Source organism: Neofelis nebulosa, chromosome 7 (assembly GCF_028018385.1).
Source record: "Neofelis nebulosa isolate mNeoNeb1 chromosome 7, mNeoNeb1.pri, whole genome shotgun sequence".
In the NCBI taxonomy this organism is placed as follows: Eukaryota; Metazoa; Chordata; class Mammalia; order Carnivora; family Felidae; genus Neofelis; species Neofelis nebulosa.
In genome coordinates, this window is record NC_080788.1 from 147,320,505 (window position 1) to 147,343,098 (window position 22,594).

Genomic DNA, 22,594 nt, shown 5'->3' on the forward strand with positions numbered 1-22,594 from the left:
CTTTTTCTGGCTGAGTAACACCCTGCCGTCTGGGGGGGCCTTGCCCTGCTCCCTCTTCGTGTGCACGACCCCGCGTTCCGGCGCGAAGCGTTTGCGCGTATCCGCACGCCTGTGTTTGCGCCTACGCGTGCGCTCGTTAGGCTGGGGCTACGTGTCCGACGTCTTAGGAAACTGCGGCCCGCGCTCTTCGCCCCCGCCGCATACCGTCTTCACCCCTGCCGTGCAGTCTTGCGCTCAAGGGTACAAGCGTCCTGCAGGCATCTGTGGTGTCTGGGTCCTGGACCACCGTGTATGCTGTGGTTCCAGGGTGCCGTGTGGCCCCCGGATGGTGGAAACCCCATGTGGCTGAGTCCGAGGTCACACGGTGAGGCCCCCCGAGCTTGCTGACTTGTTCCTCCACCACCCTGGTGACAGGCCCACTGTGCACAGGCCACAGCAGAGGGGATGTGTTCTAATTCAGGCAGGGCCGTGTGACCGGCAGGGCCCCAGCTGTTGGGCCAGGACAGGGCTGTTTATAGAAAAGCCCAACCCCGCCCCCTCCCACCAGGCCCTCTGGCTATTTATAGACCGGGCTTGGGGGAGTCGGTGCCCCTGCCGGACAGGGTTTGGCCCTGCAGACCCCGTGTGAGCCCCCACGCTGTCCCCACTGAGCCCCAGTCTCCCCCAGGAAGGGCTCCAAGCTAGCACCCCCCTTCAGCAGAGAGAAACATCCCCATCTGATGAGACTCGCACATCCCCCTCCCCTCCGTGGCTCCTGTGGCCGTTGGGAAGGCTGGGCTCCTTCTGCAAATGCAAACCCTTCGCGCCTTCTCGGTCCCTTCTGCTACAACCATGCCTTTCCGACTTTTCCGTGTCTACACAGCCAGTTCCCCTCCCAGCCCCCAACTCCCAGAAACACCCAAGCCCCCTGCCACAGCCCCTCCAGGCTGCCCGAGGCCTTGGGCCCCACCCTCAGCCTGCTCTGCCTGGCCTTCCAGAAGGCAGCCCGCCTGCCCCTGCGCTGCCAGCCAGGGCAGAGGGGGGCTGTCGCCCAGGGGGGCCAAGGACGGGAGGCCTGCCCCTCGCACCCCACTTGTACCTGCACCCTGGTGTTTGCCCCACAGCAACTCCGGGAGGAGGAACCGCCGGTGTCCCCGTGAGAGAGAAGAGGGTCTGGGCCGCGGAGGGATCCCAGCCAGGACCCCAGCAGGGGGTGGGCCGAGGAGGGGACAAACGAGGGGCAGGTTGGCAGTGCAGTCGTGAGCTGGGACTCTCTGTGAGTGACTGTGTGGCAGCCAGAGTCTGCTCTCTCTTCCTCCATGGGAGCTCTGGTCCCCCCGCCAGAATCCACGGAGCCCGGCGCTCCCTGAGCCCTGGCCACAGGTTAGTTGCTGGGCTCTGGGGGCCTCTGTACTGAGACTGCCCCCCCCCCCCGCCGGCCCCAGAGGGAACAGGGTGAGAGGCTAACAGCGTGCTCCTGCCCCCCCTCCCGGGGTGCATCCCTGGCCCCATCTCCCACTGGGGTGAGCCATGCCCAAACCCGAGTCCACTCAGGATGTGGCGCGTTCCGGGAGGCCACGTAGGGCACCCAGCTGGGAGCACGGGAGCCCAGCAATGGGATGCAAATCCCGTCTGGAAACCCAGTCCCTGCACAGGCTGGGTCAGGAAAGGTGTCTCGAGTGGAGCCTCTCGGAGACCCTGGCCGTGTGGGGGTTGGCCAGCATCCCTGGCTGTTTCTCTGCTGGCCAGGTGACCCTACCATCGCGGGTCCTGTGTCCCTGGACTCTCGGGCCCTGCGGACCAGAGGCAGCACTGCCCGAGTGGGGCCTGTCTGCCCCGTGCTGGACGCCAAGCCCCTGAGAGCATGCGTGGGTGTGCTGGGGGAGGGGACAGCCGCGCGCTCTCTCTTTGGCCACCAGAGTGCGCGCTTGGGTCCAGGGATCCAGGTTCACCTCAGGGCAGGTGCGCTGCAAGCCCCCAAGATGCAGCCCCCCCCCCCCAGGTGCGGTGTGAGGACACGGCTCCCCTTTTACAAGCCGCACCCCCACCCTGGAGAGGGCCCCCCAGAGTCGCTAAAGCCCTGAGGTCGGAGGCTGGTGGGGAGCCGGTGGAGGGCTCCCCAGGCCCCGCTCGGAGCCGGGAGCGCAGACGTCCCCATCCGCCTTCCCGAGGGAGAAACCTGGACCGCGCAGCGCTCTCGCGGTCGTTGTGCCCCCACCTCCATGAGTAAGCGTCCGCGGCCCAACTCGGCTCCCCGGTGGTGGCTGGGCGGGCGGGGGGCGGGACCCGGCAGCCTGGAGGTCACCGAGAGGCGCCGCCGCACCGGCCAGGCCCGCCCCCGGCCCGCCCCCTGCCCCGGGCCGGCTCCTTTTAATGGTGCGGCGGCCAGGCCCTCCCGTGGCCCAGCGCAGCCGAGGACCGCACCAGCATGTCGGGAACCCGAGCCTCCTCCAATGACCGGCCCCCCGGCTCGGGCGGCGTCAAGCGGGGGCGGCTGCAGCAGGAGGCGGCGGCCACCGGCTCCCGGGTGACCGTGGTGCTGGGCGCGCAGTGGGGGGACGAGGGCAAAGGCAAGGTGGTGGACCTGCTGGCCACGGACGCCGACATCATCAGCCGCTGCCAGGTGCGGGCCCCCCCCCCAGCACACCCCCTCCTCCCCACGCCCGGGGACCCTCTCCTCCCGCGCCCTGACCTGGCCACGCCTCCTAGATACCTTCCCTTCCTGGACACCCCGACCCTCGCACACGCACACACTCCCCCCCCCCGCCCCCTCCCCCAGGGACCGCCTCCCCCGCCCAGCCCCACCCCTTAAGGCCGGGGCCAGGGCAGAGCTATAAATACAAGTGCTGAGTTGGGGACACACGATCCTCGTGGGGTGGGGTGGGGTGGCGCCCCCAGCTTCTGTCTGGTTTGAGACACCCTCCCTTCTCATCCTGTCTGGGTCTGGCACAGGGCCGGCCAGCGGGGTGGCCCTGGGGCATCAGCCAAGAGGAGGCAGAGGCAAGGGCAGGACAGGGGGCCAGGACCCGGAGGAAGAGGGACCAGGGGCAAGGAGGGTCCCGGCCAGACTCAGGGGGAAAGGGAGGGGCCAAGGACGGCTGCCCAGGGTGACCCAGGGGCTGGCAGCGCCACCGGGGAGCCAGACACGGGCTCTGTCCCCAAGGGCCCCGGGTGGCCACTGCCAGCTATGGGCTCCCTCCGGGCCGCTCCCTCGGAGCCACTGCCCCTGTACCAGAGCGAGAGCCCCGCTGCTGACCGGATAACTTAGAGCTCAGGGCACAGACGGGTGGGCTTTACGCTTCGTGCTTTGGCTCTGCTGCGGTTTGGAGCCATGCCCAGAAATGCTGCTGCTCCATGTGGGGAGGGGACACCCCTGAGCTCCTCTGCCTGGTCTGTAGCCTTATCCCCTGGCCCCTGCCGGGAGGGCTCAGGCTGGGGCATGCCCCCGGGGAAAGGGTGAGCCCAACGCTTGGCTCTCGGCACACGCCAGCCGCTCTCCGTGCCCACTCCTGTGCCCTCCGGGCAGGGGGTTCCCGGAAGGTGCTTCCTGGGATCGTGAGAGGCCCCCACCCTCCGTGCCCTGAGCCTGGCCAGCGAGCCCATTCCTGTCCCCCTGCTCCCGGGCACATGGCGCCGCGGCCCTCCGTGTAACCTGCCGGCCCCAGTGAGCCTCGCGCGTCTGTCTGTGGCCCGTCTCCCTCCTGAGGAGACTGGGGGCCTTTGTGGGCTCTCCTCGTGCTGGAAATGGTTCTGGAGTGGGGCCTCCCTGCTCTGCCACCTGGGTCAGCAGGCCAGGCCCTGCCCTCTCCCGTCCATCACTAGTAAGAGTCCCGGACGGGACCAGCCACGGGCAGAGCAGGCTGGCCCCCATCTGACTTCTCACACAGAGATCTCCCGCGTCTCTGCCTGTAGGAGCCCCGGCGCCCCCACCCCACCCCCCTCCAGCCTCCTGACAAGCTGGGAAAGCGAGGCCCAGAGAAGTCGAGGAATGGGAATAAGCAGCGCGTGTGGGCCCCCGCATGTGCCACACACCCGTGGAGACGGCCCTGGCGTCCGGCTGCATGCTGAGGCACCAGCCTCTGCCCTGGGGAAGGCTGCCTCTTACTCGGGGTGCGAACGCATGAAGCCCAAAGTCACGGCCACCGGGTGCACAGAGCCACACGGAGCCGTGACCCCGGGAGCCAGGCAGCACGTGGGAGCGAGGGGCCCAGGGAAGCGGGCGGCGGGCACGTGCAGTGGGCACAGCGGGCCGGGCCAGGAGTCCCGTCTGGGTGGCTGCCTGGAAGGGCTGAAGCCGGCCAGCCCCAGTGACCAGAAGGGTCACCTGGCCTGTCACTTGGGCCCGGGGCCGTCTTGCGGGGGGGCTGCTGACTGGCGCCACCCTGCCTCTGCTTGGCCGACCGTCCTCCGCCAGCAGGCCTGTCTCCTCCGTCTTGCACTCAGCACGGCCGGGAAGCCCTCCGTGGCCCTCGTGGTCTGAGGCCGCCTGCACCCCCACCGCTGTCCTGTTTCTCTCCCACCTGTCGTGTGGGGCCCGTGGTCGGCGCCCCAGGACTCCCCCACGACCTTCCTTACTGTCCGGGGTCTCAGGCTTGGCTTCCTCCCGCTGCCGCTTTCCGTGCCACTTGAACGCTGAACAGACGCCTCGCGCCCGCCTCTGTGCCCTCCCAGCCTTCACGCCCCGCCCCCCGCAGTGCCTGTCCACGCCCAGCCTTCTGGGTCTGGGGGTGCTGCTTTGGGTCCCCCGGGGCCTCCCTTTGCTCTTGGCGGGGCGGGCTCCCTCTGGACCGAGTGACAACAGCCCCGGGGGCCTCTGCTCTCTGTAGCAAGTTCACATGTTCCCCCTGTGAGCTCTGCTGGCCCCTCCTACGAGCCCCCACACCTCCTCGAGACCTCCTCCGGGGTCCCTCTTTCAGCGTCCTTCCTGCTGCTTGATCCCACCCCCAGCCTGGACTCGGCCCCAGGCCCACAGAGCCAGGGGCTCCCGCTCAACCCTCCCTCCACCTCCCAAGTTACTCTGGTCAGAAGGCTGTGGGGCCCCCTGCCCAGGACCGCCAAGGTCAGGATTTAAAATTCCCTCCTTCCAGCTTCGGTGTAAACGGGGCTCCGTGTGTGACGTGCTCAGTACGAGCGAGGGTGCTGTGCTGGGTCTCTCGGTTTCCACTGGTCCAGCCAGTCACTTCCTGGGAAGGGCCGGGGGCCTCGAGCGGTGGTGGAAGGTCTGGTGTTGCACACGGTGGCCTCAGTGGTTGAGGGGCCACGCCCTGCGGCTTGTTGGTGCTCGGGGACCCCTCTCCCCGGGGGGGGGGGGTATCAGGAGACACCTCACCTCGAACCCCAGGCGGGCCGGGGCCCTCCACAGGGACGGGGGCCGGGAGCGCCCGGGGTTGCTTCCAGAAGCGGGCCTCCCCTGCAAGTCTGCAATCCTCTGACGGCACTGACCACCCAGCGGCGGCTCTGGAGGGCCCCCCCACCAGGCTACACAGCCCCCTCTGGCCCCGGCAGGTGAGGCCTGCCTACCCACCTGGAGCCCAGGACCTCCCTCCTCCCAGCCCCCACCCGGAGCCTCACTGAGCAGAGGGCAACTCTTTGTTTGGGTTGAATGAGTGAAGAGTGAAGGAGCTTGCCTGCGGCAGGCAGACAGAGACGGGGTGAAGCTGCGCACAGGAGGGTGAACCGGGTTTCTCCCCCACGGGCGGGGCTGCGGCCGCCAGCGTCTCCCCCTGAGGGCCGGCCCCTTGCCGTGTGTCATGTAGGAGCCTGATAAAACCTGGCTCTGCAGCCCAGGACCCAGACCCACACCCAAGCGGACCCCAAGCACTCTGGGGGCAGGCCGGGAGGGGCCCCGCAGCCTCTGAGGAGCCGCCCCCACCCCCACCCGCCCCTGCTCACCTCCCTGCTCACTCCCTCCCTTTGTCCACTTGTCGGGCACTTGGACCAGGGCTGGGGACCGACAGGGGCGGTGCCCGTCCAGAGTGAGCCGGACGGGGAGGCAGGCTCTGGCTGCAGGGATGGGGGCGAGGCTGTGTGAGAAACACAATGAGGGACGTTGGCGGGGAGAAGAGGCCTGGGGCCCTCAATGCTGATGATGGCGGGAGCGGGGAGGAGGGGGCTGCATCGCAGGGCAGACGGCCAGGCTGGTGCCTCCCCAGGAACCGGGGCCGAGGGGTCACTATGGCCAAACGAGCCGTCCAGAGCAGCGTGGGGACCCGGGTAGCTGGGGGTTCAGAGAGAACGGGAGGAGTGGTGGCTGAGCAGGTCGTAGGGGTCGGGCCCTGGCAGGTCAGAGGTCAGCGGGGTGCTGGGGCCAAGGGCTGGCGAAAGGGGGCAGGGATGGGGACGGATGCTGGACGGCAGCGGTACACGTGTGGGTGACAAGTCCCCCTCCATAGGGCGGCCACGCGGAGCCCCGTGGGTGTGGACTGTCGCGGCCAGGAGGGGTGAGGAGAGGCACCGGCGGCCGGGCAGGGGTGGTGTGGGAGAAGGAGCAGCCACAGCACCGGGGGTGGGGGTGACGTCCCAGGAGCATCCTCTCCCCTTCACACTGCCCCCCTCTACGCTCCCAGCCCCCCCCCCCCGTTGCCTCCGAGGAGGGGACATCCCTGAACAGCAGATGGTCCCTCTGATCCGGCAGAGCCCGCCCCTCAGCGTTCCCAAGGCCCGCGGGCGCCAGACCAGACTTGGGCACCGGGGCCTGCTCTTCAAAGGGCACGGCTGCCTGCCCAGGGGAGCTGCAGAGGCAGGTCCGTCAGGCCCGGAAATGGCCCCCAGGGGGGCTCAGGGGGTCAGCGGGGGCCTCCTGGAGGGAGGGGCCGAGGGCGCCAGGAAAATGCCTCCCACGGGCTCTCTGTCCCCCAGGTTCGGGGGCCTGGTGGGGACCCGGCGCGGGCTCTCAGGGCTGCACAGCCTTGAGATGCCAAGGAGGGTGGCGGAGGGCACACGGGGCGGGGCCCGCTCTCTAGATGGGGCAGGAGAGGGGTCTGCGCTGTACGGCCCACGGCCGCCACTCGCACTCTAAGCCCAGGCAGCCCCGTGGAGAGGCTCCCTGCGGGGCCTGGGCCCCGCCTTTGCTGGGCTCCTGCAGGGATGGGAAGGTCAGATCTGGCCAGACTCCCTAGCGGGCCAGCCGTGGCCTTGGTTCTGCTCCTGTGTCCAGGAGTGAGAAAGCCCCCCTTTCTTAGATCTCTTCCTCCAGGGAGGCAGCTGGCAGGGGTGTCCAGGAGTGACCAGACAGGCTGGGCGGGGGCAGTGGGACTGGAGCTCTGCCCGACCTGAGGCTCGAGCACAGAGGGAGGACCCGGAGGCAGGCAGAGCCCACTAAGGCCGCCCCGAGCCCTGCCTCTGTGCCCAGCTCCCACCTGACTGGCCAGCCCCCCAGGGGCACAAGGAAGGGTGAGGCCAGCTTCAGGCAGTGGAGTCGAGGTCTGGGAATCCCACCCCCCACCCCGGCCACCCTGAGGTTCGGAGTGGTCCTCGCTCACCCCCCCCCCAGGGCAGAACCTGCCCCCTGGGACAGGGAGGCCAAGAGGGGCCGCCCAAGAGGCAGTCCCCACGGAGGCGGCCAGGCCGGCCACGTGTCCTCACCCGTCTCGCTGGACCCTAGACAAGCTCCTCCCTCCAAGCGGTTTTCCAAATCCGGCCGTAGTGTGTGGGGCTGCACCCTCAGCCCGACGGCCCCCTGGCCCACCCATCCTGGAGCCTGCGGACTACAGACGGCGCCTGGGCCACCACCTGAGGAGGGCAGGTGGGGTGTTCCTGCCCCGACCTCACCAGCGGCCTGCATGTGACCTGGGGGGGGACAGACAGGGGCAGCTCTGGGACAGTCCCCCTGGAGCTCTCAGAAACAGGCCCCGGGCGCGGCCTCCTGGGGCTAGCTTCTGCCCCCGGGAGAGGACTATGGCCTGACGCCTGGGCCCTGCAGCTGGCAGCAGTCACCTGACGCCCACTGGCCCACGACGGCCTGTGCCTGTTCCTAGGTACCCGTGTTTACCGCAAACAAAGGTGGGGGTGTGCGTGAGGAGCTTGTGTGTGTGTGTGTGTGTGTGTGTGTGTGTGTGTGTGTGTCCTAGGGCCAGCTGACCCTGGTGCTGGGCACGGGGAGAGTGGGGAGGGAGGGGGGTGTCTGGGCCCAGCAGGGGCAGGCAGGAAGCGGCCACGGGGGGGCAGGCGTCTGCAGAGAGGCAGCAGGGCCTGCGTCCAGCCCAGCCTGGATCCTGCTGCGGTCACTTCTCTGGGGACCTCAGTGGCCCCATCTGCCAGTGGAGACCACACCCCCGGGCGCCCCTCCTGTGGCGGCAGTTGTGACGGGGCATGAACGTCCAGTGCGCGTAGACGTGTGCAGGGGCCTGTGTGAGGGGTCAGCACACAGGTGCCGAGGCCGGGGCAGAGCAAGGACGGCGTGTGCCTCTGGGGCCGAGCCCTCCGCCCCCGCTCCCCTCCCCCACCACCGGCCCGCCAGCATCTGCTGTCTTCATGCCCCCTCCCTGTCTCCTCTGGAGCAGCCCACCCGGGTCACCTCCCAGCACCGTGTCTGTCCTGAGCCCCCTGCGGCCTGGTGTTGTCCTCCTGCCCTTGCGCGTGGGACATCCCCCTGGGCTCCCAGGCCCCCACCGCCCCTTCACCCTTCCTGTCTGCTCCCCACAGGGCAGCCCATCCCTTTCCACCGTCATTTGCCTGGAGCCTGCGGTCCGTTCCCACAGCCACCGGCCTTCAAGTCCCAGGGCAGCTCGGCCCCTGCCGGCCTCAGAGCACCTGGGGACACGGCCCGGTCCTGGGTCGTGGTGACCCCAGGGGTCTGTTAGAGAGGGTCCTCCACACCGTGTCCGGGCAGCAGCAGACCCAGAAAGACCGTCCACATGCACTAAATAAGCGGGGTGCTGGGGAGTCGGGGGGCCCCACGTGGAGCTGCTTTCTCGCAGGGCCGTGTGGGACAGTCGGTACAGCTCACGGGGGTGAGTGGGGGTGGAAGGCGAGTGGGAGTCCGGGAGATGCGCTAGGGCACTGATGCATGATGGGAGGCGCAGGAGGGAAAGCTTCTGGCCTGGGGGGTCTCCAGTGTCTGCCCCTCGCTGCCCCCAGGCTCCCGGCCATGGCCCCCGCCCCCCCCCTTCGCAAGGCTGGAGCACAGGGGGCCGGCAGGGGGAGGCCCGATGGATAAGCCTGTGTTTCTGCGGAGATTAGGGCAGGAAGGTGGGCGAGGCGGGGCACCGGCCAGCAGGCTTCCCCCCCCAGGGGCCGCCGGGGTGCCCGCAGTGCCCTCTGCTGGTGGGAACAGGAGGCTGGGCCTCCCTCCTGGGGCTTGGCCTCCCCTGGCTTGGCCACCCACCCCAGCCAGTCCGAGCCCACCGTCACCTGGGTGTCCCCAGAACAGGGCTGGCCTCGGAATTGTTTTTTCCTTTTCATTCTTCGATGGGAGGCACAGGCCGACAGGGCGGGAAGGGAGGGGCCCCTGCTAAGGGGGTGGGAGCGGTGGCCCCGCTGACCAGTGACTGCACCTGTGCCTCACCCAGCCCCGGAGGTGGGCACCAGGGTCCGCCACCGCAGAGCTCGAGCTGTGGGGGCCTGTCTGGGTTTGCGCTTCCTGGGAGGGTTGGCCCCTCATACCCGCATCAGAGGAGGGACCCCCAGAGAGGGTCACAGGTGGGGCGGAGTTATAAGCACCTCTGGGCGACCTCTGCCAAGCCAGCCTCCTAGGGGCCTGCCCACGAGGGGGGTCCTGGGGGGCTGGGGGACCGGCTGGGCCAGCCCCTCTCCAACCCAGTCCCCCGGCCAGGCCCCCGTACCTCATCCGAGGAGTGGGTCACCAACCCGATGCACCCCAGACCCGGATCAGAGCCACCCGCCACACCAGAGTCCCCAAGTCCAAGTGTGGACAGTGTCCCGTGCACCCTGGGGGAGGCAGCCCCCAAGCACCTTGTCTGCAGCCGGTCCAGAGTGACGCCGGCAGGCCCTCCCAGGGAAGGGCCAAGCCCTGAGGCTCCCGCACATTCAGCCGGGTCTCTGTTCCCAGGGCGGAAACAACGCGGGCCACACGGTGGTGGTGGACGGCAGGGAGTACGACTTCCACCTGCTGCCCAGCGGCATCATCAACACCAAGGCCGTGTCCTTCATCGGTGAGTGTCCGCCGTGCCCAGCCGCCAGCCTGGGGTCCCGAGTGTGCCGGCAAGATGGGCCCGGGGTGCCACGTGGGGCTGGGCCAGACGGAGAGGGGGCGGCGGGAGGCCCGTCCGGGCCGCAGGGACCAGCACGTTTGCGACCGTGGGCGTGAACGTGAGCGTCTGCACGCCTGCACGTGTGTGAGCGTGAGAGCAAGTGTGCCGTGTGGATGGGGACGTGCACGTGTGCAGGCAAGCGTGTGTGCGCGTTCGTGGAGGCCCAGCCTCCTCACCCCCCGCTCCCCACAGCACGGCTCGCCCTCAGGGCCGGGACCTTCGCGGCCCTTCCAGGACTGTGGGGTCTCCTGCTCTGTGTCTCTTTGTCTCTGTCTGCCTCTCTTTCCCTCCCCGCCCTCCCGGCCACTGGGCTGGACTGCCTGTCCTGCCCTCAGCTCTTAGCCTGGGCCCCCCTGCCCCGGCCAGGCCCCCGGGACGCCCTCCCACGGTGTCCAGGACTTTTCCTCCGGCTCCTTCCACGACTTAGCAGGACCTCACTGGTGACGTATCCGCCCCTCCCCGGTTGGGAAGTGAAGTCTGCAGCTGCGTGTGAGCCCAGTGAGGGCACAGTGTCGGGGAAAAGAGGGAACGTGTGGGCTGAGGGGCTGTGTGTGGTCAGGCGAGGCTGGGCAGAGGAGAGGGCTGCAGGAGTGCCGACTCGGGTGCCCTGCAGGGGCCGAGGACAGCCCGGGGACAACCCGCAGGCTGAGGCCCTGCTGCAGCCAGGCCCCGGGCCCCACTTGGCGGGAACCAAGGCCAAGGAGGCACTGCTTCATCGGAGGAGCTCTGCCTGCCGCTGAGGAGCTGGGGCGGGCGGGGGCCAGCAGCCGGAGCCCAGGCTGGGTGGTCACCGGGTAGCACGGCAGGGCTCAGCCCAGCCACCGGCGTGCTTGGGCAGGGGCAGAACGTGCCAGAGCTCACACAGCTGCCCCTCAGCTTGCGACATTGCCTGGGCCCCTGCCACGCGGTCATCTCAGGACGCCGTGGCATTTAGGTGACCTTTTGTACTGGGCACGGACTGCATAGTCTCAGAGCCACTCCCATCTGGACCTGTGTCCCATCTCCCTTGGCCGAGCCCGTGCCACCGCCAGCCCTGGCGGGGACCGGGCCAGGAGGGGTTCCTCATGGGAAGGCAGCAGGTGCCCCAGCCCCACTGCCTCTGGTCTAAGAGGAAAGGACTTGCGTTTCACGTCGGACCCCACACCAACGCGCCATGTGACCTGGGGCCAGCCACCTTCCTACTCTGGGCCTCGGTCCCTGCCCGTGTAAAGCATGTATGTGGATCCCACTCCAGCGTCGTATGGCTAGGGAAGGCTCGGCTCCCCGGAGGCCCCGGTCGGGTCCGGGCACGGTTGGGGCTGCATTTCTCCCGCTTTTCCGCTGCTCAAATCAACCCTGGCAGCTTTACTGAAGTGTAATCTACGTGCTGTGAAATTCGCCACAGTCGCGCAGCCGCCACCACAGCTCAGCCCTAGGACACTGTCATCACTCCCAAGAGGCTCCCTCACGCCCCTGGCTGGAGCCCTGCCCCCGCCGCAGCGACCACTAAACGCTGTCCGGCCCTGTAAACGCTCCGTGCTGGCTTTTGTCTTGCTCGGGCCCTGTCGTCTCTACCGTGATAAATACGTAGAACGTAAGCTTTCCCCTCTTGGCCACCTTCAGGCACAGGGCTCAGCGCACGAAGCGCGCGTACACTGTAGCGCACCCACCACCATGGTCCGTTTCCAGAACTTTCCATCTTCCCAGCCTGAGGCTCTGTCCCCATTAAACATTCACCCCCAGCCCCTGGCACCCCCTTTTACTTTCTGTCTCTGCGAATCTGACTCCTCTGGGGACCTCGCGTGAGTGGCCACACTGTGTGGGTCCTTTGGGGACTGGGCTGTTGCACTCGGCGTCGTGTCCCCGCGGTCCGCGTGCGTAGCAGGTCCGGACGTCCTCCCTTCGTACGGCTGCGCAGGCTCCCAGTGCGGCCAGAGCCCAGCCTGCTTCCCGCTCACCGCGTCCGGGGCCCGGCTTCGCGAACACGGCCGCTGGGAGCGTGAGCGCGCACGCTTGATGACGCTCTCACCCCACTTGCCGTGAGCGCGCACGCTTGATGACGCTCTCACCGAATTCGCCGGGGTCTGCCATTCAATACAGTCTCCTGTCGTGTGTTGCAGGCAATGGGGTGGTCGTCCACTTACCCGGCTTGTTTGAAGAAGCAGAAAAGAATGAGAAGAAAGGTGGGTCCGCGTCCCCACGCGCTCACCCTGGCCCGGCTCTGGGGTGGGGGGCTCCCCGACTCGGCCGGGCCCCCACCCGCCTCCTGCTGGCCTTGCCCCTGCGGAAAGCCGGACTTCGCTCCAGGACGCACAGAGCAGGGCGGCCTAAGGCCCCAAATTGGCTGTGGGCCCCAGTGTTTGTAAGGCGCTTTCACGACACGGGAGACAGGTGGCCCTGGAGCGTCACATCCAGGAAGTCAGGGAGGGGCCCTGGGACCTGGAGTTTGCTGGAGCCCCCCAGCTAGGACTGGGGACCGCTGGGTCCGCCACGCCTGCAGGCAAGGATGTGGTTTCCGGAGGCAGGAGGCGGAGAGGGGCTAGAGCGAGGCCACCGGCCAGGTGTCTGGGCAACTGCGCCCCGTGACGGTTGTCCAGAGGCCGCAGCCCTGAGACCCTGATGGGGTCCGAGGAGGAAGCGTGCCTCGGCCTCAGGGCTCGAGTTCAGGGCAGGAGCCAGAAGAGTCAACGGGAACCTGACCCTGGGCCGTGAGCAGCAGGAAGTGACAGGACGGAGGCCCCGCAGGGAGATGTGGGGGGCGTCCCGGGTGGGGCAGGAGATTCCGGGGCTCTCGGCGGGGAGAGAGGCCAGGAGGGGAGGGTACACCCCTGGTGACCTCTGTGGACTCGCCCCGGGAGGGAGCTGGGCCAGCTGCCCCTGAAGGCTGACCGCCTGCCCCGTGGCCGCAGGTCTGAAGGACTGGGAGAAAAGGCTCATCATCTCTGACCGCGCCCACCTGGGTAAGCTCCACCCACCTGCCACGTGAGCGATGACGCGGCCGCGGCCCTCCTCCCCGGGACGCTGGGCCCCGTAGCTCCACGGGGCCTTCTCGAAAACTTGAAGGTGGGCAGTGGGTGGGGGTCACTGTTCCCATTGACAGATGGGGAAGCTGAGGCCCGAGGGACTCACGGTGACGCGTGAGTCTGGGCGGCGGCCAGATCCTAGTATGTCCCCTTTCAAACTGGACCACCTGTCCCGGGCGGCTGGGCTTGCGCAGGCGAGGCCCTTAACCCTGTGTCTGTCTCCCCCTGGGGACCCTGGCCTGGCCGGGCAGTGTTTGACTTTCACCAGGCGGTGGACGGGCTGCAGGAAGTACAGCGACAGGCGCAGGAGGGGAAGAAGTGAGTGTCTCCGGGGGACTTTCGAGTCTGGGGGCCCTGGGGTGTGCGGAGAGGGGGCCGAGGTCCACTGGAAGCCACCGGGACCGCTGGTGCCCCGGCCCCGCCCTGCCACACACACACACACGGGCCACCACTTCACCGCGGCGCCCAAAGCCTTGCCCCACCAGCACCAAAGGCTGTTTCCCTGGCCTCCAAAGATCCTCGCGAGAGTGTGCCAGCGGCTGGCTCTCAAAGTCAGGACGGGGTGAGGCAGTGGCCGTCCTGCTTCGTCACGTGGCATGCTCACTTGCCGCACGTGTGCACGCAGGTACGCGCACGCCTACCGCGCGCGCGCGCTCACACGCAGGTACAGCAGGTGGCAGGGCTGAGCGTCCCGTCGGCCGAGCCCGCGGCCGACACGCAGGGCCGCAGCCTCAGTGCCCCGCAAGAGGGAAGCCGGGGCCGAACGCAGACAGGATGTCTTAGAGCCAAGGCCTGGGACGAGGGGAGGGCTAGGGCTGGCCCAGGACCACCTTCCAGGGCCCCAGCCCCTCCCCACACCCCCATCCTGGAGAGGCGGCCCCAGACTCCAGGTGCTACTGCCGGGAAGCGCCCCTCCCAGCTCTACCCTTTTTGTAGGGGTGCAAACCGGGGTCTAGGGGTGCCGGCCCGGGGCCCTGGGCGTCCGGGCTTCTCCGGGGCCCCCAGCAGCCTGCGGGGCCGGGCTCCCTGTGTTCACGGCCGCCCCATCTTCCAGTATCGGCACCACCAGGAAGGGGATCGGACCTGCCTACTCTTCCAAAGCGGCCCGCACGGGCCTCCGCATCTGTGACCTCCTGTCGGACTTTGATGAATTTTCCGCCAGGTACCCAGACGTCCGCAGCCCAAGGGGGGGACCGTGGCTAGTGAGGAGGGGCGCGGACACCCAGGCGGGGCGAGGGGTCGCAGTCACTGTCACCCCTGCAGATTCAAGAACCTGGCTCACCAGCACCGGTCCATGTTCCCCACCCTGGAAGTGGATGTTGAAGGTCAACTCAAAAGGCTCAAGGTAGAGCAGGGACCCCTGGCACGGCGGGCAGCCTGCCAGAGGCGCGACGCCCTGTCTGACGTTCATGGAACGTTCGCAGGGCACGCTGTCACAGGGCATTCTTATGGGGCGGCTGGCCTTCTTAGGGACCTCGGGCCAGCCAGGTCAGGAGGGTCCCCTCGGGAGGCCGGGGGATGCTTGGGCCCCTCGCTTTCCCACAGGGCAAGTTTCCCGGGATGCACTGGAGAAAGAGGCTGTCCCCGTTCTATTTGGGGCATGAGGTGTAGGGGGCCTTGCTGACTCACCGAGGGGCCGCATGGGGTCAGGGACAGGATGAGGAGAGCACAGAGCCCTTCCACAAGTTTCCAAGGCTGGGATCTTGGCTCCTCCCAGTCCTTCCTGGAGGCTGTGAATGAGGACGGGGACAAACCGACGAGGATGCTAGTCACGTTGGATTAGGGCCCACCACAGTGACCTCAACGTAATCTCCTCTTTTTTCAACGTTTTTTTTTTTAATTTATTTTTGGGACAGAGAGAGACAGAGCATGAACGGGGGAGGGTCAGAGAGAGAGGGAGACACAGAATCGGAAACAGGCTCCAGGCTCCGAGCCATCAGCCCAGAGCCCGACGCGGGGCTCGAACTCACGGACCGCGAGATCGTGGCCTGGCTGAAGTCGGACGCTTAACCGACTGCGCCACCCAGGCGCCCCTAATCTCCTCTTTAGAGGCCTGTTTCCAAACGCAGTCACATTCCAAGGGGCCGGGGGCCAGAACTCAGACAGATTAACTGGGGGGACACAGTTCAGCCCATGACAGCAGGAAGAGGCTCGTGAGAGTCACAGATAAGACTCAGGTGGGGCCAGGGGCTGTTCCAGATCTGGGGACAGGTTGGCAGGTCAGGACCCTCGCGGGAAAGGAATGTACTGGAAGGATCAGGCTGTCAGACGGGGCTGGAGCTGGACGGACGTGGCCTGGTCCCCTGCAGCCTCCCTCTGCCTCCCCCCACAGGGCTTTGCTGAGCGGATCCGACCCATGGTCCGAGACGGCGTCTACTTTATGTACGAGGCACTCCACGGCACCCCCAAAAAGATCCTCGTGGAAGGTGCCAACGCAGCCCTCCTTGACATTGATTTCGGTAGGTCCCCAGCCCAGCTGCTCCCAGCAGACCTCCTTTCGTGCCTGCTGGGGACCAGGCTGGCCACTGACGGGACAGGGCGGGGCTCCCCTTAGAGGATGATCACGCTGCACCCCCCGTCCCAGTCTTCCTGCTTCAGCTGGGAGGGGGGAAGAGGGAGAGACGATCTAGAAGGAAGGGAGAGTGTCCGGAGCTGGGCCCAGGGCTCCCCGCAAGGCTGGGTACAGCCAGTGCTTCCGGCTGTGTGGCCCTTGTACATCCTGTCCCGACCCCGTGGCCGCACCCGAGCCAAGGCCACCTGGTACAGCAGGGGAGGCCCCCCACCATCCAAGCTGGGAGCAGCCTTCTTCCTCTGTTCACCCCCAGACTCCTACTTGAGCCACAGCGGCCTGACTCACAGTGCCCTTGCAGGCAGCTCCCCCAGGTTGTTCCCTGAGACCACTGGCCCTGGAGACCCCACCAAGGGGACTCAGGGGAGGCTGAGCCACCCGCTGTCCTCTGCCAAGAGGCAGCCCCGGGCCGGGGTGATCTGCAGGGGCGGTGGACACCCCCCGTCCGGTTCTGTCTTGCAGGGACCTACCCTTTTGTGACATCATCCAACTGCACCGTGGGCGGCGTGTGCACGGGCCTGGGCATCCCGCCACAGAACATAGGCGAGGTCTATGGCGTGGTGAAGGCCTACACCACACGCGTGGGCATCGGCGCCTTCCCCACCGAGCAGATCAACGTGAGTCCCCAGCCCCCGTGGGGCCTCAGCGGGGGGACACAGAGGCGGTGCGGGGCGCTCAGCGGCGGGGCGGGCAGGGATGTGCAGGGCAAGGGCAGAGGCAGGCAGAGATGAGCACACAGAAGGTTGCACGCTATAGCGGCCTCGCACCGCACCGTGGAAGCTCAAGCCGACTGTGTCCCCGGGACGCACTGCAAGCGCGTGGGGGGCCTCAGCCCCCTCAGGGCGCCCCGTGTGGTGCAGCTCAGGGACCGTCAGAAAAACACTGGCCTTTTCTCAGCATGGCCCTGTGCCCTTGGCAGCGAGGGCACAGGCTCTTGTCCCGAGCAGGTGCGTGTGAAGACCGGCGTGGGGAGGGAAGGGTGCCACGTCCAGGAGCAGCCAGGGCTCTCACGGGGCAGGGGGAGCAGGGACAGGGATGGGGATCTTGCCCAGAAATAAACCTTGCCCCTGGCGCAAAGCTATAGAGCCAGCTCCCCCTCTGTCCTCGCGGGCCATCGGGGGGGACAAGAGGCTGCCATGCTCCCCACCCGTGTGTTCAGGAGGCATTGAGAACACAACCCCACTGGTCGGCAAGGCCCGATCAGGGGAGCCTTAGCTGCAGACACACCTGCCGGGGATGTGAGAACGTGGGAACAACGGGAGAAGCCAGGTGTGAGGAAGGGTTTGTCAGGGGGTGTAATTTCAAGCATTCCCCTGAGGGAAGAGGGAGGGGAGGAGGGAGAGAGGAGGAGGGAGAAAGGGGAGGAAGAAGAGGAGGGAGAGAGATGGGAGAGGAGGAGGGAGAGGAGGGAGAGGGAGGGGAGAGGAGGGAGAGGAAGGAGGGGGGAGGAGGGAGGGGAAGGAGAAGGGAGAGAAGGAGGGAGAGGGAGGAGAGAGAGAGGTAGAGGGAGAGAAGAGGGAGAGGAGAGGGAGAGGAGGGAGAGAGGAGAGGGAGAGGAGGGAGAGAGGAGGGAGAGAGGAGGGAGAGGAGGGAGAGAGGAGGGAGAGGAAGGAGGGGAAGGAGGGGAAGGAGGAGGGAAAGAGAAGGAGGGAGAGGGAGGACAGAGAGAGGAAGAGGGAGAGGAGAGGGAGAGGAGGGAAGAAGGAGGGAGAAGAGAGGGAGGAGGAGGGAGAGAGGAGGAGAGAGAAAGGAGAGAAAGAAGAGGAGGGAGAGAGATGGGAGAGGAGGAGGGAGAGAGGAGGGAGAGAGGAGGGGAGAGAGGAGGGAGAGAGGAGGGGAGAGAGGAGGGAGAGGAAGGAGGGGAAGGAGGAGGGAAAGAGAAGGAGGGAGAGGGAGGAGAGAGAGAGAAAGAGGGAGAGAAGAGGAAGAGGAGGGAAGGAGGAGGGAGAAGAGGGAGAGGAGGAGGGAGAAGGAAGAAGAGGAGGGGAGAAGAGGGGAGGAGGCGGCAGCAGAGAGAGGTGTTGAGCACAGAGGCAGCCAAGTGCGGGCTCCCTTTAGTGGCGCCATGGACCCGCTCTGTTCTCACGCAGGAAATCGGGGACCTGCTACAGAGCCGTGGCCACGAGTGGGGGGTGACCACGGGCAGGAAGAGGCGCTGTGGCTGGTTGGACCTGATGATTCTGCGATACGCGCACATGGTCAACGGCTTTACCGCGTGAGCAGCCCTTCCCGCCTGTTTGTTGCCACAGGGTCTCCCCTTCCCCACGGTGAGGCCGCAGTGGGGGTGACAGGGAGGCCCCCCTGGGAGGCCCCCCTCCCCGGGCACGTCAGGGCCGCCTGCGCACAGGGGCGCACGCGGCCGTCCTCACGGGCACAGTAGGGGCCGGCCTGGGCCTGGCTGGACCCGAGTCAGCGCCTCCGTTAGGTCTGTAGGTTTGGGTCGGGCCGTGGGAGGGGGCCACCGCCCCCAAGTAGGACCTAGTGCCAAAGCGGCTGCGCTCTGCGCGCCGAGGGCTGAGACACAGAAGCGTGGAAGACGGGGTGTCCGCGCCGGGCACAGAGGCCACCACGGACTCACAAGCACGGGGAGACCCACTGCGAGCCTTCTCGGCCCGGTCCGTGAGGGAGGGAGGAGGGAAACACGGAGGAAACAGGATGGAGCCCGGAGCCCGGGGCCCAGGGCCCGTGCCGGAAAGAGCTGGCACCCGGGGAGGCCACCAGTCCCTGGGGTCACGGGCAGCTGCCCGCAGAGGAGCACTTAGGCGGAGCCATGACGGAGGGCAAATAGGGCAAGAGCCGCCAGAACGGGGTCCCGGTGGGGGGGCCCTCGAGGTGAGCAGAGCGAGGACGGGCACAAGCCCCACCCCTAGCCTGTCTGCACCGCGTTTTCCTGGGACCACCTCATCTTTGTAGAGAAGCAAGGGGCACGGACGAACGGAACAGCTTCTCCAGCGTGCCTCGGTCTGTTGGCTTTTGGACAGGCTGGCCTTAACAAAGCTGGACATCCTGGATGCCCTGGACGAGGTCAAAGTCGGTGTCTCGTACAAGCTGAACGGGAAGAGGATCCCCTATTTCCCAGGTACCAGAAAGATCCGAGGTGGGAAGAGGCTGGAGCGGGGGAGGGTCTGCACGTCAAACGTGCAGAGTGAGCACCTGTCTCCAGAGCCGGCCAGTCCTGGGCGGGCAGCTGCCAGTCACAGGTTCTCACCCCTGGGGAGGCCTGGCCCCAGGAGAGGGTTGACAGGGGGGAGCCAACCCCGCTGGCCCCAGCCCCCGGGGACACTGAGGCACTGGCTGCCGAGGCCCAGCTCCCGGGAGCACTGGAAGCTCCCGAGCGGCCCGTGTGGCCGACTCTGTGCAAACACAAAGCGGACTATTCTACCCAGGAAAACACGGTTTTCAGTCAGACCATTTAACACCTGACGGGTTTCTGCTTCCGTGCATCCGTTCTTTTAAAAATCTTTTAAAAAGTACAAAGGCTCATGTTTTCTTGGATCTGTTACTTACGCACCTGGACGCGCCCCTGCCAGCGACTTCCCGCCTTCAGCTGGGGGTGGGGGGAGTGGCCCTCCCTCGCCTGTGCGCGCGCGCAGACCCGCCACCCACCAGTGCCTCTTGGCTGCGGGGGCTGCGGGTGTCCTCCCGGCCTGTGTGCCCTGGCCCTACTGGTCTCCGACCTTTGAGAGGGCACAGCAGGAGTGTGGTGTGAGTCCAGGGATCCAGGGCCCAGGGGAGCATGTGAATGAGGACCCTTGCAGTAGACGGCTTGTTCCAGCACCTTCCGTCAATAAGGGGTGGTCGGCATCTACTGTGAGCCACATGCCAGGAACCACACAGCTAGAGCGGGGCCCTCGCCCCGGGAACGGGACACAAGAGTTTTTCAGGAACCCTTCATGCTTCAGGACCCTTAGAATTTCCGAGTGGGGTCCGTGAAGTTCCTTAGCTGAGTCACCAGTGTACGTTCTATCAGAGCACTTAGCAAACCCACGTCTGGGTGGATGTGTCCCCCCTGGTCTGGAAGGGTTACAGCCAGTGTCCTAAAACCACCCTGCAACTCTGAGAACAAACAGGGCTGCCTGCCTTCCTCGCTGCTCAGCCCCACGGCGAGCAGGCCCCTGAATGGGCAGCCTGAGACACCAGCATCTTCGGGACATGGGTCAGCCCCTACCCTTTGTTTCCCCAGCTAACCAGGAGATACTGCAGAAGGTCGAGGTCGAATATGAAACACTGCCTGGGTGGAAGGCGGACACCACGGGCGCCAGGAAGTGGGAGGACCTCCCCCCGCAGGCCCAGAACTACATCCGGTTCGTGGAGAATCACGTCGGAGTGGCAGGTGGGTGCCCGAGTCCCGGCCACCACCCCGCCCTCTCCCTGCCCCAAAACCCTGGGGCTGAGCGACCCTTTTCCTTTCAGTGAAATGGGTTGGTGTCGGCAAATCAAGAGATTCCATGATCCAGCTGTTTTAGACAAGCAGAGCTGACCCCGGCAGGCCGCAGCGTCCCATCCGGCATCATCAGCCACAAAATCAGCGCCGTAAACTAAGTTAGGGAAACCATTTTCTGTACTTTTATATTTCTCTCCAAGCCTTCAGCTCAACCACTGATGTCTACAGTGACTCAAACATCTGACAGCCAGGGCTGTGGACAGTTGTTTTTGTTTTTTTTTTTAAATCCTGCTATTTAAAATGAGCCCAAGTACTCAAAACAGAGAACTTTTATGGCACGTTAATTGTCACATGGCTGTATGGCCGGTTGGAGCTCAGCAATAAACAAATCTAGTAGCCACTGAATGGTAGTGGTCGGTACATGTCTTGTTCTGTCTCTTCGTTTTGACTTTTAAACTCTAAAAGGTGCTGCTAATGCTTTGCTGTGACGACAGTCTGGGGGGGGGGGGTGCCGCAGGTCTCTGGTGTCAAGAAGCCAAGCCGTTTGCTTGCTTAGACGGCAAACTGGAGGGAGCCCGTGTAGGAGAGCCTGCAGCCATTCGATGTTTCGCTAACGGGGGCAGTTAAAGGAGCATCCCCTTGGTCTGGGAGCCCTCCCTGCCCGGGCGGAGGGAGGCCACCAGCAGGCCCCTCTTCACGTCACTTGCAACCACCTGCCCCCATCCCTCGAAACGTCAGTGGAATAAGTCGCTTTTTAAGTTGATTTGTTTTGAGACAGCGCGAGTGACCAGGGGAGGGGCAGAGAAAGAGAGAGAATCCCAGGCAGGCTCCGCACTGTCAGCACAGAGCCCGACATGGGGCTCGATTCCACAGACCGTGAGATCGTGACCTGAGCCGAAATCAAGAGTCAGACGCTTAACTGACTGCGCTGCCCAGGCGCCCCGAGTAAGTCACTTCCTCACTGGCCAGAGCTGGAACCAGCTCACTGTGGTCTCCATTGGAGGCTGAGCAGCGTCCTCAAACAACTCTCCAGAATTGGGGGTAAATTCAGAAAAATAACCGCCCTTTCAATATCACTTTGGAGAGAAGGAATTCAGTGGGGAGACCCATCGTCGGTCAGGGTCAAATCCTGGCTCTGCCACACTGGCACTGTCATCTGGGCTCACCGAAATGGGCCAAGTGCCCATGGTGCTTGCTTCCCAGGGACCACACTGGTCCAGGAAGGGGCCGCGGGCTGCAGTGTGGCTGGCTCACCCCTCAGAGATGCTAACCGTGTGGCGGCATCTTGAGTGCGCCCGTTCTGAGACTCCTGCGGTTTCAGGCACGCTTGCAGACTGCTCCACACGGTGTCCAGAGCAGTGTCCAGTGATCTGAAAGAAAGCCAGGAAAACGGGTTCCGACCAGCTTCCCTGGGCCTCCAGTCCCCAAGCAGCACAGCCGCTTGAAGGCAGAGGTGAGGAACACAGCAGAAACTGCTCTTTGAGTTTCCTGAGAATCATCTCCTTCCATGATGCAGCAAGAAGGACCAAAGAAGAGCCCGGAGGCAGGGGTGGGTTCTTCGGGGAAGTGGAGCCACCCTCTCAGCCACGCTGGACCCCGCACTCCTCCCTGCCCCCTGGGAGCACGCCTCTCCATGTGAGGTGACCGTCCGGCAGCATTTTGCCGCAACAGAGAAATGCATGCCCTTGTCAGTCAAGCGGAGTAGACATTTTTCAGAAGAGAAATCATTTCATTCTACACGAAAAGCTCCAAGCCTGGCTTCGGAAGCTTAACCAGCAATTTATAATAGCTGCAAAAATGTTTTCAAATCTCCGTCTTGTAGTGGCTGCTAAATCCTTCACTTGGACACAAACCGTTGTTGGTTTTCTTCCATCTCTGGCCAAAATCTCAAAGAGGCAGCCTCAGGCAATGTCCTCGGGTGTCTGTGGAGTTTTACAGGCTGAAAAGACCAACTTCCAGGGGCAGTGGTCCTTTCCTGGCACTGACTTCCTCACTCTCACGGCCCAGGGGCAGGAGGCTCTGAGGGATGGGTTGGTACTCACAGCCCCCTTTTTCCAGCATCAGGTGTTTTGAGGGCCCGAGTAATTATAAGGTGCTCTACTTTGCACCAATAACACAGCCCCAGAGTGGAGGAGGGGGCTCACAGTGGCCTCAGCTCGATACGGGAGTAAAAGACAAATCGGTAACTGATCATGACTGATGTGCTCTTCCAAGCACTTTGAAAAGCTGCCGACTCTCTAACCTGCCACCCAGCCATTCCATGCCTGCTGACCACAATAAATGAAGAATGTTCAGAAAAAGCCTTACAGAAGGATATCCAGAGAAGCCACCTTTGTCACAGCCCAAACCTGGCATCAGCCCAGGTGGCCGTGGACGGGTAAACAGACTGGCCCGTCCACACGCGGGATACAACAGTAACAAAGACGGTCTCAAAGTCAGCGTGCTGAGG

General features: G+C 65.6%; 1 protein-coding gene across 2 annotated transcripts; it reads left to right on the forward strand.

The window, feature by feature from the left end:
• The first annotated feature begins 2,346 nt into the window (after window positions 1-2,346).
• ADSS1 (adenylosuccinate synthase 1) lies at window positions 2,347-20,565 on the forward strand. Of its 2 annotated transcripts, XM_058740462.1 has the most exons (13): window positions 2,347-2,602; window positions 9,989-10,091; window positions 12,290-12,352; window positions 13,079-13,129; window positions 13,444-13,510; window positions 14,247-14,354; window positions 14,456-14,537; window positions 15,525-15,651; window positions 16,224-16,378; window positions 17,852-17,976; window positions 18,743-18,840; window positions 19,945-20,094; window positions 20,175-20,565. In XM_058740462.1, the coding sequence occupies exons 1-13, from the start codon at window positions 2,408-2,410 to the stop codon at window positions 20,225-20,227; spliced, it is 1,377 nt and encodes a 458-aa protein (XP_058596445.1). In that variant the 5' UTR covers window positions 2,347-2,407; the 3' UTR covers window positions 20,228-20,565. The 2 variants fall into 2 exon arrangements, with proteins under 2 accessions (XP_058596445.1, XP_058596446.1); XM_058740463.1 differs by lacking the exons at window positions 2,347-2,602; window positions 9,989-10,091 and adding an exon at window positions 11,548-11,763.
• Window positions 20,566-22,594: the final 2,029 nt, after the last annotated feature.